General features: G+C 43.3%; 1 protein-coding gene across 14 annotated transcripts in view; it reads left to right on the top strand.

The window, feature by feature from the left end:
- The window catches only part of KIAA1109 (KIAA1109 ortholog), a 146,105-nt gene that overhangs the window by 66,837 nt on the left and 63,568 nt on the right, over positions 1 to 15,700 (top strand). For all 14 annotated transcript variants that reach the window (XM_025050937.1, XM_025050938.1, XM_025050947.1 and 11 more), the window contains 11 exons: positions 1,446 to 1,643; positions 2,269 to 2,480; positions 4,803 to 4,954; positions 5,400 to 5,550; positions 5,722 to 5,874; positions 7,165 to 7,405; positions 8,458 to 8,600; positions 10,120 to 10,339; positions 10,771 to 10,929; positions 11,964 to 12,139; positions 14,477 to 14,652. In XM_025050937.1, the coding sequence (XP_024906705.1) occupies positions 1,446 to 1,643; positions 2,269 to 2,480; positions 4,803 to 4,954; positions 5,400 to 5,550; positions 5,722 to 5,874; positions 7,165 to 7,405; positions 8,458 to 8,600; positions 10,120 to 10,339; positions 10,771 to 10,929; positions 11,964 to 12,139; positions 14,477 to 14,652 (1,981 nt within the window). The remainder of the gene's footprint in view (positions 1 to 1,445; positions 1,644 to 2,268; positions 2,481 to 4,802; positions 4,955 to 5,399; positions 5,551 to 5,721; positions 5,875 to 7,164; positions 7,406 to 8,457; positions 8,601 to 10,119; positions 10,340 to 10,770; positions 10,930 to 11,963; positions 12,140 to 14,476; positions 14,653 to 15,700) is intronic.

The raw sequence follows: 15,700 nt of genomic DNA on the forward strand, positions 1-15,700 counted from the left end.
GACCCCTGAGCTCTGTGGTTCTCGTGCTGGGTGGGGCCCATCACAGTGGCGGGAGGTACAGAAGGACTTTCCTTAGCTCTGTGATTTGCACCAACAACCACCTGGGCGTTACACAGACTTAAGCAGTAGCTACGTGTAATTTTGAAAGGCACTTGATCTGGAAAAAACTTTTCAAAGGCAAATCTCCTAAAGAAATTCCAAGATGGCCATTGCATAAAAATGCCGGAAAAAAAAGAAATGTAAATATTCTTGTTGAAGTCGTATCTTGCATAAGATATCCTTGAAAGGATGCTCAACAATCTAATGGCGTTCATTACCTTGCAGGCAGGGGACATGGATGGTGGGTGAGGTGCTGTTGGAAGCTTTCCTTGGAGACCCTTTCCTACTTTTGGAACTTTGATCCATTGAGTGCATTAGTCAATCAATAAATTTAAATAAAATTCAAGTTAAATCCTCACATTATGCCAAATGTCAGAATAAGTTCTTGGAGTTAAAGACAAATATAAAAAATAATGAGAAAACTTCAGAAAGATGTAGGCGAATACTTTATGATCAAGACTTTCTAATTGTAAACGTGTAGTATTTTCGTAATGGAATGCTATCGACCTATTAAAATAACATCTTGCAAGAATTTTTAGTGACCTGAGGAAGTTACCATGGCTTACTGTTGTATGAAAATTGGGAACCAAAGCTAGATTTGTGAAATGATCTCTGAAGAGCTAGAAGGAAACTTACTTCAAATGTAAACCACTTATCTTAGATGGTAAATTTACATGTGTTTTTTTAATCTTCTTTTTTTGCTTTTCTGTATTCATGAGCTCTAATCAGAGAAACACATTTTAAAAAGTAAGATAAAATAAAAATGTCTGCCAGGTAGTCAGGATGTTAATTTCTATATTGCATATTACAAGTGGTGGAAAATGGCAATATCTGTGATGAATTGTTGTATAAAGTGTTAGCATAAAGCAGTCTTTTGGTAAAAGCTGTAATTTTTCTAGAAAATAATATTTTTCCTAAGGCTGATAATTAAAATAATTTTTATTTTGTAAAATGGTAAGGAAATATTTTAAAATGTTTACTATGAAGCTGAATTATTCAGGAGCTTTTTAACTTTAGATTTTCAGAATATCTTATAGTCTTTCAGAAACAATTCATCCTGCATTTATTGTTTTTTAAATGTAATTACTTGTTAATTATGCAATTATTTGTTAATTATGGAATCTTCTTCCTCTTACTCCAGCATGATTCTGGCACTTTTTAAGTAGTATGGCATAAGACAGCGTCATTTCGGAAGTTGGTAGCTCATTCGTTTATTTTTCTTTCACGGACAACTACTGTGATATCTGTAGAACAACCACTGCCAAATGTTTACATTGTTTGGTGTTTTAAAAAATGTGTACAAACCTGTCTTTAAAAATGGTGGTTTTACTCTCTTTTGTTAATAGATATTGGTACCTGTGCCATCACTGCTATTCCCTTTGAGAAGTCCAAAGTTTTATTTACTCTTGAAGAGTTGGATGAGTTTACTTTTGTGGATGAAACTGATCAGCAGGCTGTTCCAGATGTAACTCGAATAGGTCCCAGCCAAGAAAAATGGGGTTGGATAATGTTTGAATGTGGACTTGAAAATTTAACCATAAAAGGTGAGTGGATTTTTTTTGTGTGTGGCGGGGGGTAGGGGATTCTGCTTAAGTCAGGGACAAATTGGCACACATTGCTGGAATGTTTTGAACAGTCATTACTTTCAATAACCTGAATCAGCATATTCAAGGAGAGAGTGTGGTACCCAGGGTTAGGCACCAAGGGTGGGTGCCCACCCCGGTTCCCTCCACTGTGTGATTCCGAGTAGAACTTCAGTGTCTGAACAAAGCAGTCTGGTTCAGAGCGGAGCCCCCAGCTTTTGGAAGCTTGCATCTTTGGAAACTGGGTCTTTGATTAGCAGAGCTTTGCCATATACGATGAAAGTACTGTAAATCCTTTACTTGGTGAGGTACTGACTTAGTCGTATTTTTCTTTTACATTATTAATATATTAAAATAGGAAGGCTGAACCGTGTATAAGACTTTTAGGTTTAGTCATATGTAATAGGAGTTGTATATGCCTACAGTTCCTTACCTGATAATCTCATCTTACATCACTTTTATAGATAAGGGCAAAATTTTGATGAGAAGAAAAAGATCTGTATGAGTTTATTTTTATCCGCATGGGTGTCGTAGAGTACATCATTGAGATACCCATTGTTTGTAATGGCCCCTTTCCTTTTTACAGGAGGGAGACAGTCCGGAGCTGTGTTATATAATACTTTTGGGATGATGGGTAAAGCTAGTGGCGTGGAAAGGGCTGGGGTGCTGACGTCCAATAATTCTTCGGATTCTCCGACCGGCAGCGGCTACAACACCGATGTCTCCGACGATAATTTGCCTTGTGACCGAACAAGCCCTTCTTCAGACTTAAATGGGAATTCCGTTTCAGATGAGCAGGTTGGTAAACTTCTAATAATAATGTTTTGGAAAAGTAACAATGAAAATGACACGTCCAATTCAAAATTAAGTTTCGGAGTATGTTTGCTCATCTTCTATATTTTGGATTTTGCTTAAATGGTACTCAAGGCATTTTGGCAATTATAATTCTAGAATATAATTTCTGTAGACACTACATCATACGTATATTAATATGTGTCAGTACTTACCATAATACTGTGTTCATATTAGTCACTTAATATTTGTTGAATTAACAAATTAATAGAATTTCAAAAGCAGGCTTTGTTTTTGTGTCATTTGAAGGATTTTAGCAGAACTAATTTTTTAAATAATTAGTTTCATTACTGGTAGTATTTCACGTAAGTTCTAAGTATTTTTATCAACATCTTCCTATTTCAGAGTCCTAAAGAACACGTTATATTTAACTCATTTGTCATTTGTATTATGGTAGAGTTTCATGGTGATGAGTACAGGAACAGCAATGACGAAAATATTTAAAATTCTGGATTACAGAAGAGTTGTACCACTAAATGACTGGTGACCTTGGGCAAGCTCTTTACTCTTGAGTTTCTCCGCCTGTAACAGTAATATCGTAGTGATATGATCTTCTAGACAGGTGAAGGTTCAAGAGACAGTACCTATGAAAGGCTTAGCTCAGCGTCTGTCACGTAGTGAGAGCTCAGTAGATGTTGCGCTTACACACACACACTCACACTCTCTCATGATCATTGGAAAATGAGGCCAATTGAAGAGTAAAGAAGCTGCCTTCTAATTAAGAGCGTATCATGGGTATGCAGTATTCATTGGCATAATCACCTGTGAACTAGGAATTTCTTTTGAAATACTTATTTTGACGTTTAAGAGTTTAATCAGTTTTATTGCGAGGTCTTTGGAAGTATTTGAGGGGCGGGTGGGCTTAGCATTTTATTTAAGGAAATTGTGGGAGCTGCTTACTGGAAAGAGCTGGGAGGGGCCTGGCCGGCTCCCTTTGCCTACGAAATGCCTGGCAAGTGCATGCGTCTCCCTGAGCTCCGGGCCCCGTGGTCCTTGCCGGAAGCCTCACAGTCTGTAACATTGCTTTCTTAGAGTCCTCTGACTTCACTTGGTCCGTTGCCTTGTGCAGGGCTCGTCCTCCTTCACCGTGGCGTTGTCCCCATGCCCCGTCCTCGGCCACTCTCCTGTTTGTCCGCTCCCTGACTTCGCTGCCTGCTCGAGCTCTGTAACTTGATGACACTGCCCTTTCCCATTGCTGGGCCGTTGGCACCAACCCTTCTCGGTTCCAGAACCATTTCCAGGGGCCCTTCAGACATCCTCACTCACCGTGCCATCCGTCAGCTCCAGAAATTCAGTCTCAAATCAAGCTTATTCTTTGCTTCACATGCTTTTACATTACTTGCGTATTATCTACAAGTCCCCCTCCTTTTTAAAAATTTCAAGTTCCACAAGACCGTCTTCTGTGTCTTTGTATATACCCAGTGGCTGGCTCACAGCCCTTGTCTGAAACCCACGGGCCACATGTATTTGAGAATTCAGATTTTTCTCTTTTAAAAGAAAGGTAATGTGTTGTGTTCTGTGTTACATAAACTCCCGGTGGAATCTGAGGCAGCTCTTCATCTTGAACTGTTTAAATACTTCTGCAGCACGACAGTGCAGAACACCAGGTGGGATAAGCAGCTTCTGATGCCACATTTACAGATGAAGATTTGGGTTTTTCAGGATGTTGCAGATAAGGGCTTTCGTTTAGCACCTGCCGACTTCGCTGGGGTCTGCAGTTCACGGTGTTTCATAGCACTTGGGGGTCAGAGCTGGTCTCCATTCCTTAATCACCCCGTGAGAAAAGACCAGCCTTCCTCATCTTGACCAATGATATCTAAAGTGGACTGACGACCTTAAGTCGATGGAATAGGCAGTAGAATTTTTTTGTTCGTTTCTTTAATGTGATGCTTCTTACTTCCCTGCATTCTGAAGAGTGGCGGTTACGCATTTAGAAAGTATTATTCCTATTTCTCAGTACAGATTTAGATCACTAGCATATAAGATAACTAAGAACTTTTTGTAGAGTGCTATTTAATTAAACACGGGCTACAATAGTATTTATTATGGCACTTTAGTTGGAAAGTCGAAGTAGTTTGTCGAAAATGGAAAGGAGAAAAAGATCACAGTAGGAAGCACCACTAAGGCCTTAATTCCATCACTCGTTCTCCTACTTAATAGTCGTGTGACTTCCGGCAAGTTACGAAGCCCCTCTTTCTCATTTTCTTCATCTGGAAAAAATCCTTAACGTCCCTAAGCAAAGCATTTTTGACGTTGTATTCTATGTAGGATGAGGGAGTAGAGTCCGATGACTTAAAGAAAGACCTGCCTCTCATGCCTCCGCCTCCGGACTCCTGCAGCATGAAGCTGACCATCCGGGAGATCTGGTTCAGCTTTGCCGCCCCCACCAATGTGCGGTCTCCCGCACACGCCTTTTCCAGGTAAAGGGTTCAGAAACGTCGCGCCCTTGCTCGGCCTCTCTTCTTTCTAAGTAGAAAGTTTTGTTTCATCGGGGTTTTTTGAATTATTTTTTTTACATATCTAGTATTAGGATTGCCGCCTCTTCCCCATCTTTCCTATTCCATGCTTTCTCTAGACATTATTTTCAGCTCGTTTGACTGTTTTTCTTTTCTAGGACTTTCGTGTTACTTTTACATGTTACCTTGCCATGAGCTTTTTATCCTTTTCACCTCTAATGCATTTTTATGTACTTTTTTCTTTGATCTGTTCTTTGTATATCCTAGTTATATCTTCATAATGTATCTGGTGGTCAAAAGGAGAAGTAATTTTGCCTAAATAAAATAGCCACTACATACAGTAGATATGGAAGATTATTCGAAATATAAAGCTTGACACTTGTTTTTATATTTAAAAAATGCTTTAAAGGCAGCTGAACCTCTTAAGCACTGCGACTCCAGCTGTCGGCGCATGGCTTGTTCCCATTGATCAACTCAAGTCATCCTTGAACAAATTAGACACGGAGGGGACGTTGAGAGTGTGTGCTGTCATGGGATGCATAATGACTGAAGCATTAGAGGTAAGTCGTCCAACAATACAAGGTATCATACAGAGTTTACTATCAAAATGATCCTTATTGTTCATCATTGTTGAAAAGTGGCAGATGTGCAAGTTTCTAATTACTGGATGGCTTTTATTTGTACGATCTTCGATATGTCCTTCTAAACCTGTTATCTTTGCTTTGTTTCAGAATAAAAGTGTGCATTTTCCCCTAAGAAGTAAATACAACAGACTTACAAAAGTTGCCCGCTTTCTCCAAGAAAATCCTTCATGTTTGCTGTGCAATATACTACACCACTACCTGCACCAGGCCAATTACTCCGTCATCGACGATGCTACGATGGTGAGTGTCTGACAGTGCGCACTAGCTCCACAGGAGCCTCTGTTTTGTCGAGGCATGGACGCACCTACAGGGCGTGAGGTGCGTGTGGGAAGTCAGAAGCACAGGTCAGGCAGAAATACGGGCCACAGACAACAGCAGGCTCAGGGCGGTGACTGCCAGCACTGCGACAGGTGGGAGCTGCCAGCAGAAAGGCGTCAGAAGCTGTGGATGTGGATGAGACTTCTAGGGATGGTGTGTTGAGTGAGAAACCGGGCACGGATGGATGTCTGAAGAATACCAGAATTAAAGGGGGCGGGAAGGGTGGGTGCTGAGGAGGGAAGGAAGAGGTGGGGGAATCCAGAAAGAATGTCCTGGAAGCCAAGGGCGTAATGAGTTTCAAACAAGAGAGTGATCACCCGAGTCAGATTTCATAGACTTATTTAATAAAATAAGGACTAATTAACGATCAACATAAGCACGACACATCTCTGACTCCAGAAGAGTGCTTCAGGGGAGGACACGTCACGGAGACGCGGCTGTGCCTTCTCCCCTCCAGCTGCTGGTCAGTCGGCAGCAAAGTGGGGACCACTGTAGCCGCCGTGTCAGAGGCCAGGCAGACCCCCGATAGCCTTCAGTGGAGGACGCCTTGCTGGCGAATAACTCTCCAGTCAAAGCCGTTTCTCCCGACGCCAGGACCCGCGTGCGGGACGGAGGCGAAGGCCCCAGTAGGAACAATGGCCACATTTTCTTTCTTATAGTCGTCGCCATGTGGGATGAAATATATTCTAAGTTACGTAATTTGCACTGATTACACATTTAACTTTCGAAGCAGTTACAAACCCATCTACACCCAGCATTTCACTACAGCAATTAAGGTTTTTTAATGTTAAAAATAGTGGTGGTTACCTTTCTTGAAAGGAATACTTTCATTCCCCCTTTACTTAATGAATATTCCAGGTAGTTCAAAATACATCCGATTCTTCACTTGGGCAAAAGAGCTAAAGTGGATTGGATGCTTCTCAAGAAGAATCCCAGTTTCACGCCCCAGGTTCAGTCTCTTCGTCCCCTGGAGCCGCTGTGTTGCTTATGACGGAAAGATGTGACCTCACGTTTAGAGGCGAAGCTCTGTAGTTAGCTCAAGATGCTGGCTCTTCTTATGTAACCTGGGACGAATCACTTAACATACAAATTCTAGTTTCCTCGTTTCTCAATGGGATTATGAGATTTAAATGAATAAATGTATGCAAAGCACGCGGGTAGCAGCCGTTACCATAGTAAGTAAGGTCACGTCTAACCATGTCGCTGTTGCAGAGTGACGGACTGCCTGCCCTGGTCACTTTGAAGAAGGGTTTAGTCGCGCTGGCACGGCAGTGGATGAAGTTCATCGTGGTGACGCCGGCCTTCAAAGGAGTCAGCTTGCACCGGCCAGCGCAGCCGCTGAAGCCCCAGTCGGCCGTGGACCACGAGCAGGAAGATGGGCTGGGGCTGGACAGCGGCGGCGGCCTGCAGAGTGACACCAGCGCCGATGGGGCGGAATTCGAATTCGATGCAGGTAGGTTTTTTACATATTTTAGCTGGTTTTTCTGCACTTGGTAACCCAGTACATGTGCTCATTTTCATAATCATGTCCCATATTTGAAATTTGAATTTTTCATGGCTTAATTATGTAAGTACGATTTGTATTAGTTCAAATAAATGGTAATAATGTTGGACTCTTTAGACCGACTTGATTTTGTGAAATACAGTTGATTTCTCCTAATGTGTCTAAGACAAACGACAAACATCTTCGTTTAACTGAATATTTTGAGAGAAATGTACTGACCTCCTTTTAAACTTTACGTTTGTCTCTTAATCGTCTTCCCCTATACCCCAGTCTTAAGGGCTCTTTGAATAGTATCTGGCGCCTGTTCGGTCCTGAATTTCTGTAATGTGTGAAGGCCTGCACGCCGCCTGCCATTCTGCCAGAACTCAGGCAGGAGATACGCATTTCAGAAATACACATGTATGCTTTCATGCTTCTTCCAAGTTAATTTTTAACATTTTCATGAAATGTTATTCATTGAAATTTATCAAATGAGAGTTTGAAAAAAAATATTAAAAGCACCATAGGAAAGGACAGTAGTCTTAAAATTAGAGCTTTTAGCACATTGATGTATTTTAGCAATTTTTTTTCTTTTCATAAACTTCTAAATTGTGTTTAATAAATGAATGTGTTATGAGGAATAGATTTTGTTTATTATTTATTTTGAAAAATTTCAGGTCTACAAGTCGAAAGAATAGTCTAGTAAATATCTCTTCTAGTTAATTATCTGCAAATGCCCGTTAACCCCCAAATTTTGTGCTTTCTTGAGCTTAGTCGAATTGGATTTTGGTCTCTATATCGTTTGGGTGGCGTAGGTGAGGTCGAATAAAAGCTCTTTCTTTCTTTCTTGAGACTGAATGAGAACATTGTGGTTGGAAGAGTAAAATAAGGAAAAGAGTGACTATTATAGCAGATTCCACAATGAATTCGTCCAGGAATAAGTAAAGTGTAGTAACCACCAGGAATTGATGTTTCAAGAAACTGTCTGATAATCAGCCCATTTATTCTTGGAACTGTTTCAGCCACAGTCAGTGAGCACACGATGCTGCTGGAAGGGACGGCCACTCGGCCTCCGGCGGGCGGCTCTGGGCCTGTGACTGGAGCCGAGATCATGAGGAAGCTTTCTAAGACTCATACCCACAGCGACTCTGCATTAAAAATAAAGGTACATTATTGCTAGTTTGGGTTAGAGTTATCTAGGCTTGCAGAGAATACCTAAACTTTTGCCATCTCAAGTTTAAGTATCAGGTTTCTATCCTGAATATTTAAATTTAGCAAACATAGTGGTTTGTGTTACGTTAACAGGGTTACTGACTTTTAGTGTACACATTTCTTTGAACGTTAGGTTGTCAGTACGTGACGGTGAAGGAGGGTGACCGACTGTTCCGTAAAATGCAGTGTTGAGGGTGTCCGTCACATCATCGTGCGTGACCGGCGTGCAGTTCCAGTTAGGCTGTTGGATGGTTTAATGACATCATTTCGTTTCAGGAAATTTAACCAAAGCTCGATAAGACGCAGACATGCAGCAGAGTGATCGGCTCGCCTGGGGGCCAGGCTGCCTGGTTTCTGTCCCGCCTCTGCCACCCCGTGGCCTGTGACCCAACAAGTTTTAACTGCACTGAGTGTGAGGCTTACAGTAGTAAACGCCTTCAGAAGGCTGTTGTGAGAAATAACTAGTACATGGAAATGTCCAGAACGGTACTTGGCACGTGTCGTGGGTTTTCTTGGTAGTTTGCTTTTCTGAGCACTGAAAACAGTTAATATTTTAAAACTTTCTTTGAAAATCTGGGTATTGAATTATATTAATATTCAGAATCCATAAGGTCAATGATTGATAAGTTTGACTATATTAAAATATAATTTCTACACAGAAATTATGGAAATTGTGGAGTTTTAGTTCTGTGTAGATAGCTCTTTTAATAAAAATAGTCAGTGATGGCTTGATATACATTTTTAAACGCTCGAACTGTTAGGATTATTCTCTTTCTACAGTGTAGTTAGAAGGCCAGGGTGCTTTAAATTCTCAGCTCCTTAATATGCCTCAGATTTTTTTCCCGGGTTGACAGTTTTTCCAAACCTTCTGATCACTAGGGGTTTTGTGGTTAATGCTGTTCTTTTTCATAAATTTTTTAGAATTTTCCTTTGTTTGTGGATTATAAAAGTCCCCCAAAGAATTTAAAATAAAAGTGATTTTTTTAGCCCTCTGCTTCTCTCTGCTTTCTGACTATATAGTCATTTTTCGTACTATGTTTAAAAATGATCTGAAATTCTGCTCTTAGATGTGACAGAACCAGTAGAGAGTAGACAATTCTGTAATTTTTGACTTTCTTTTGTTTTTCCTCAGAATTACTAGAAATTCATTTTGGCACTTTGGAGCTTTACAGAGAATCCACCCTTAATGCAGAGGGTTGTGATCAGGGTGTGAGAAGGGTAACAGTAAGAATCTCGGGGTGCAAGTCTTGCACCAGACTTCCTCTTCAGGTTTCAGAGGGAGTTAATGCATCATTGTTAACATAAGTGAGTGGTGATAAAGGCTGTCCTCGCACTGTGCTAAGAGTTAGGCAGCATTTGACGTACCTTTGAGGTTCTCTGTGAGCAGCCACTGGTGGTAGTGTCAAGGTGACAGTGGGAGTCGTCACGGCCGCGTGTGCAGGTGTAAGGATGAGCCCGTGTTCCCTCTGCAGGGCATCCACCCGTACCACTCTCTGAGCTACACCAGCGGCGACACGGCCACGGACTCGCCGGTGCACGTGGGCCGTGCCGGCCCGCCGGTCAAGGAGAGCCCCAGGAAGGAGAGCCTGCTCAGCTACCTGACCGGGAGCTTCCCGAGCCTGCACAACCTGCTGGAGGGGACCCCCCAGAGGAGCAGCGCGGCTGCCAAGAGCAGCTCCCTCACGAGGACAGGTAGCGCCTGGGTCCCACAGCCTCACGTGTATGTCCACGGGAGAAGCGAGGCATCGAAACCGGACTTCCGTCATTTAGATGCACTCTTTGGGTGTGGGACCGATCTTCTGTGTTCCACCTTACCTCTGAGAAAGGATTTTGGAAACTTCTGTTTGTAACTTGATGGTGGCTTCATGTCCTTCGTTTGCATATTTACATGGCAACATTTGATGTTTCTGTCACGTGAGGTGTGGCTCGGGGTGCTGTCTGGACCAGCCCATGGTATAACTAGTTATTTATTAATGCCTTAATAGCCAAATACCAACATCATGCAGTGAATTTGAAAACATCGGCACGATATTAACCTGGCTTTTCAAAAAAGTTACGTAAATCACATTTCCTGCTCTCTTCGTACATAAGTAACGCTGCCCTCAGCGAAACTCTGTTTGCAGGCAACACGATGGCCACTGACATGTTGTCTGAACACCCCCTGCTCTCTGAGCCGTCGTCGGTGAGCTTCTACAACTGGATGTCCAACGCCGTGGGCAACCGAGGAGGCGGGGTCCAGGAGTCCCCCGTGACGAAGTCAGGACACGGCAGCCTTCCCACAGGTACTGTGTTGTCTCGTCATTCTGCTCACCTGCCTGGGGAGGCCGGCGAAGTTACAGCAGGTGGTTCAAAATATCAAGCATTTTAAGTACTGTTTAGTTGAAATTGGCACATTAGTGAAACACCTTTGATAATACTGCAGTTGAGGGAGTCATAAGCCATCACTCAGTGTTCTCGTGGAAAGGCGAGCATGTCAAATGTGAGACCGACTATACTTTAAAGAGTTTAAAACTTCCATTTAATGTGGCTGGTTTAATTTTCAAAATACCAAAGGAGGTAAATAAAAAATGCAAAGTATAGTTACAACACCACGTACCTACAGCACAGAAAATATTTTCAGTTTATTCAGGTTCCTCTGAGACATAACAACTAGCATTTTTATAGGTTTATGGTTACTTAAATATTCAGTTAAATCTAAGGAAGTAGTAAGAGGAATAAAGTAAGCTTCTTACCCCCGGGCCAGGGCCGCCCCTGCACCTGGGCCTGATCCTAGTCCTCCTGCCCTGGGCCCTGGCGTCGGCCCTGGCGTCGGCCCTGGCGTCGGCCTGGGTTGGAGGAGGAGGAAGGGCTCCTCTGGTGCTAGCTTCACTGCTGCACACGGTCTGAATTTGAGGAGAACCGGAAGGGGGCATTTTCTGCCTGGTCCTCTGCCTGGGGGGCTCCCGGGGAAAGTGAGCAGAGGAGAGAAACCGCCGGTTCGCTCGCGTCTGCCTGGGGAGCGCTCGGCGGGGCGGGCGTCGCTGTGAGGCTGCTTTGTCGCCCTGCTGACCTCTGCGGCTCTGTGCCTTGTGCCTCAGCGCAAAGCCGATGGCCGAGGTTTTCGCTGTGTAAAGTACAGACTTCATGTCTGAGGCTGACTGATGTTTCTGAACGCTTAGTTTAATGTCACTTTTCATTAATTATGTCTGTAAAATTACCTAAAATGCTAACAGGTTTTTTTTTCCCCAATGTAAATGGTCTGATAATACTGCTACCACCGACAGGCTTCCTAAGTTTACAATAATTTCGATTTCATTCTCGAACGTTCGTTCATTAGGTGTCGCACCCAACCTTCCCACAATACCGTCGGCCTCAGATTTCAACACCGTCCTGTCCAGCGACCAGAACACCCTGGCTGGGACGCACTCTCAGCACAGCACGAGCCAGGACGACGTGGCCGGCGTGGAAGAGGCCAACCAGGGCTTCCCTGCCGTTCAGCTGGCCGACGCGCAGGTGGGTGGCCCTGTGCTCCCCAGTTGTCGTGCCCCCGCTCAGGGGCCGTTGGTTGCGTCCCGTGCCATCTGCCTGAAGCCTTCGTGTGACAAAGGAGCCTTCGGAAAGTACATGGGCTCATCATAAATGCGAATTCAGCATCTGTAGATGCTCAGCAGAAGAGTGACACATAGTCGTTCGCCTCATGTGGTAACGTTCTCGTTATTTGAAGGAACAGGTTGGCTGAATGACATGACTAGAAAAATCTAACTGTATGCCATAGTCTTTAGTGCTGTGTTGACAACTCTCAGCACAGCACGAGCCAGGACGACATGGCCGGGGGGGCAGTGGGAGGCACCTAAGGTTTTAGAGCAGAGGGATCAATTGACTAGAACTGTACAGGTAGGAACATACGGTGAGCAACGTGCTAAATCGGTTAAAGCAGAGAAACCAGACGTGAAAGACGAGTTATTGAAGCAGTTCACACACGAGGCCCTCGGCCGAGGCTTCGCCGTGATGACAGAGCGCCGTTACGGAGGGCTTGCAATCGGGTCGGACATGGGGAGTGCGAAGGCAAATCTCTGAAGCGTGTGTTTTAGGGTGACCACAGGCAAGTGGGGGAGTGGGAATGAAGGGCGGGGCGCAGCTCTCAGGCCCCTCTGCGAACCGGAGGCTTTGGGTTTCTCACAGTGGGAGCTAATTTCCGCTAAGCAATGTGTCAGGCACTCTCAAGGTTTCTGATTTACGTCTCCAGCACACTGGAGTCGTTTTTAAGGACGCGTTTACTTCTTTTCAAAGGTAGAGTGGAAAAAAAAATAATTTTTTTGTTTTGTCCTATATAATACATTCATTGTATTTATTGGCATCCAGTACACATATTAAACAACTATACTGTTTTACATACAAGACTCTAAAATCTACCAGAAATGTGAATATTAAGTAATACAGTAAAAAAACCGCGGAAGGTGCTTTACATATGTGTAAAGGGTGGTGTGACATGATAGCTTCCTGCGGACCCCCGGAGGGAATGCCAGGCAGGGCCGAGGGTCCAGGAACAAGCCGGGGGTTAGTGTTGGAGCAGCAACGAATGCGATCACATCATTTCCTCTCATGCCCTACAGGAGTGGAAGAGGGGTGAGCCGAAGCAGATGTAGCAACAAAAATGAGGTGTTGAGATGTAACATGCAGTCCAGGACGTCGCTGAGATGCAGTTTAAGCCAGGGTTATGGGGGGAAGAAGTCACGGAGCGTCGTAACTGAAGTGTTGGTTGGGTTATCTGCATGGCCAAAGAAGCCATCCAGGATGACCCCCTGGGGTGGCAGAAGGAGGGAGCCAAAGCCCCTGGTCGGTGTGGAAGGGACTCCAGGGGCTTAAGTGGAGGGTGGTTCGAACCTGAAGACGGAAGCGTTTTTCCATAGGATGAAAGAGCAAACCAGGACGGTATGCCAGGCAGGTACACGAGGGAGAGGAAGGTCCTCCTGAGGTCTCAGTCCAGAGGGAAGGCGTTTGAATCCTCTCATTCCGGGCCCTCTGGCATCCACTCGAGTGGCCTCTGCCCGAGCACAAAGTAAGGAGGTGGCCTGCGGGCACCTGGAAACGGGGCTTGGGTCTCATTGCATAGGCGGCTTGTGTCCGTTTCAACAGGATGTTTTAAGCTTCGGGAAAAGGTCACTGAGAGGAAACGTACGGTGAAAGAGTTAGAAGGGGCCGAGGAAGGCCTGGGATGACGCCCGTGTGCCAGAGAGGGAAGAGGGTCATGAGCCAGCGAGTGCGGCGGTTCATCCAACACGTGCAGTTCTGTTTGGTTAGCTCTTAGTGACCACAGAGTTCAGCTCCCTGGAGATCTAACCGGGTGATGTGTTTGTGTAAGCATATGTGATACTTAAAATGTAAAGGAATTTCTTTGTCAGAAAATAAATATCAAATGATCATTATGACTAAGTAGTACTATTTAAAAATTGGTCAGGTGTTTGTTCATAATATATGACACATTTTTCCATTAACACAGGACATTGACAAAAACCTAATATACCAGGTTTTTATGGAAATGTAGGTGTTCATGCCTTTTTTAAAAGCAAGAAGCAGAATGATTTAAACTAATCCATAATTTACTTTTCTGGTATTTTCAGACACTCAGGCAGGATCGAGGAATCTTTGCTCTTATGATCAATTCGAAGATGATAGGTGCTCAAAAGTACTGTTTCATTTTAAGTAAAATTAGAGCTATATTTATGGTATAAGATCTTTTGTTTGTTTGTTTCACACTACAATAATACGTACTGAGGTAGGATAAGGAGAAAAGCCACAGTAAAGGATGAATTATGAACCGAGCTAACACGAACGTGTCGTGCCTTTTAGGTGGTTTTCAAACCTCTCCTGAGTCACACGGGGATCCAGTCTCAGGACACGATGCCGCTGTGCTACCGGATGTACTTTGGAGAGCACCTGTCGTTTTCGGGGACTTTGGACTGCCTCCGGGCAGACATCGTGGATTCGGACACAGCCAAGGAGAGGAAAGGCAAAAGGGCGAGAAGGTGTCTGTGGTTTTTATGCAAAATTTTGTACAAAGATTATAATACCTGTTTGTTTTTAGCTTTGCTTCTAATGCTGTTGAGAAAGTAATTTTAATATCTTAATGACAGGTTTTGAGGCCTATTTTTGGCCTGTTTCTCTACTATGTTAGCACATATACGAGGATGAGCCACAGTACATACATCGATATATACACCCAGAACGTATTTACTAGTGCAGTAGTGGAATTCCCACAATCTTCTGGATCGTAATTTTATGTATTTTACTTGGAATTTATTCCTGACCTCCTTCCTGAGTTGACTTGTAGCAGGTAGAGTTTTCTCTGAGGGACAGAGTAGAAGTCGTATTGAGAGTGAAGCCACCAGAAACGAGGACACGGGGATGCTAAATACAGCGCAGTGGAAGCTCAGAACCGTCTTGTATTGTTATTCTTCGTTGTCATGGGTAGTTCTTCAGTTCCTCTGCTGCTTACACAGGAAATAATACGCCTACTAGTAAGGTCTGACTAATCTTCTGTGGACTTGGGATTTTACTTTGGGCGGATCTTGCTAAAGCGTATAGGGATAACAGAATGTGGCCATAGGCGGCATTTATGACAGGAGGTTTTTGCAACATTCTTGTTTTCATCCAGTTTGTGCTTTTGCAAGGTGGTAAATTAAAAGTAAAATGCGCATGTATCCAGCAAATAGCTAAGTGAAATATATTTTCCATTTGAAATATTCTATTTAAAATTTTAAATAATTTAACAAAATCACTTAAAATATTTCATGGCAGTTATGTATTGAAAAATATAGCTTTCTTAAATTTAGTTTCAGGTCTAAATATCTGAGGATTTTTTGATGACCCAGGAACATGAAAATTGCATTGTCTTTTTTAATAAATACAAAACAGTCCTTGCTTGTCACGGTTGTGTGGCACTGTGACAATGACCCTGCAAGCTGAAACGAGGCAAAGTGATCTTAATGATTATTAGGATTAGTGGGGAAAATTACTTTTGTTTTGTGACCTTTAAAAATGTTGGTCAAAAAATTAAAAATTCTCTTACTGTTT

The sequence above is a fragment of the Pteropus alecto genome, unplaced genomic scaffold, assembly GCF_000325575.1.
Source record: "Pteropus alecto unplaced genomic scaffold, ASM32557v1 scaffold17, whole genome shotgun sequence".
NCBI classification, from domain to species: Eukaryota; Metazoa; Chordata; class Mammalia; order Chiroptera; family Pteropodidae; genus Pteropus; species Pteropus alecto.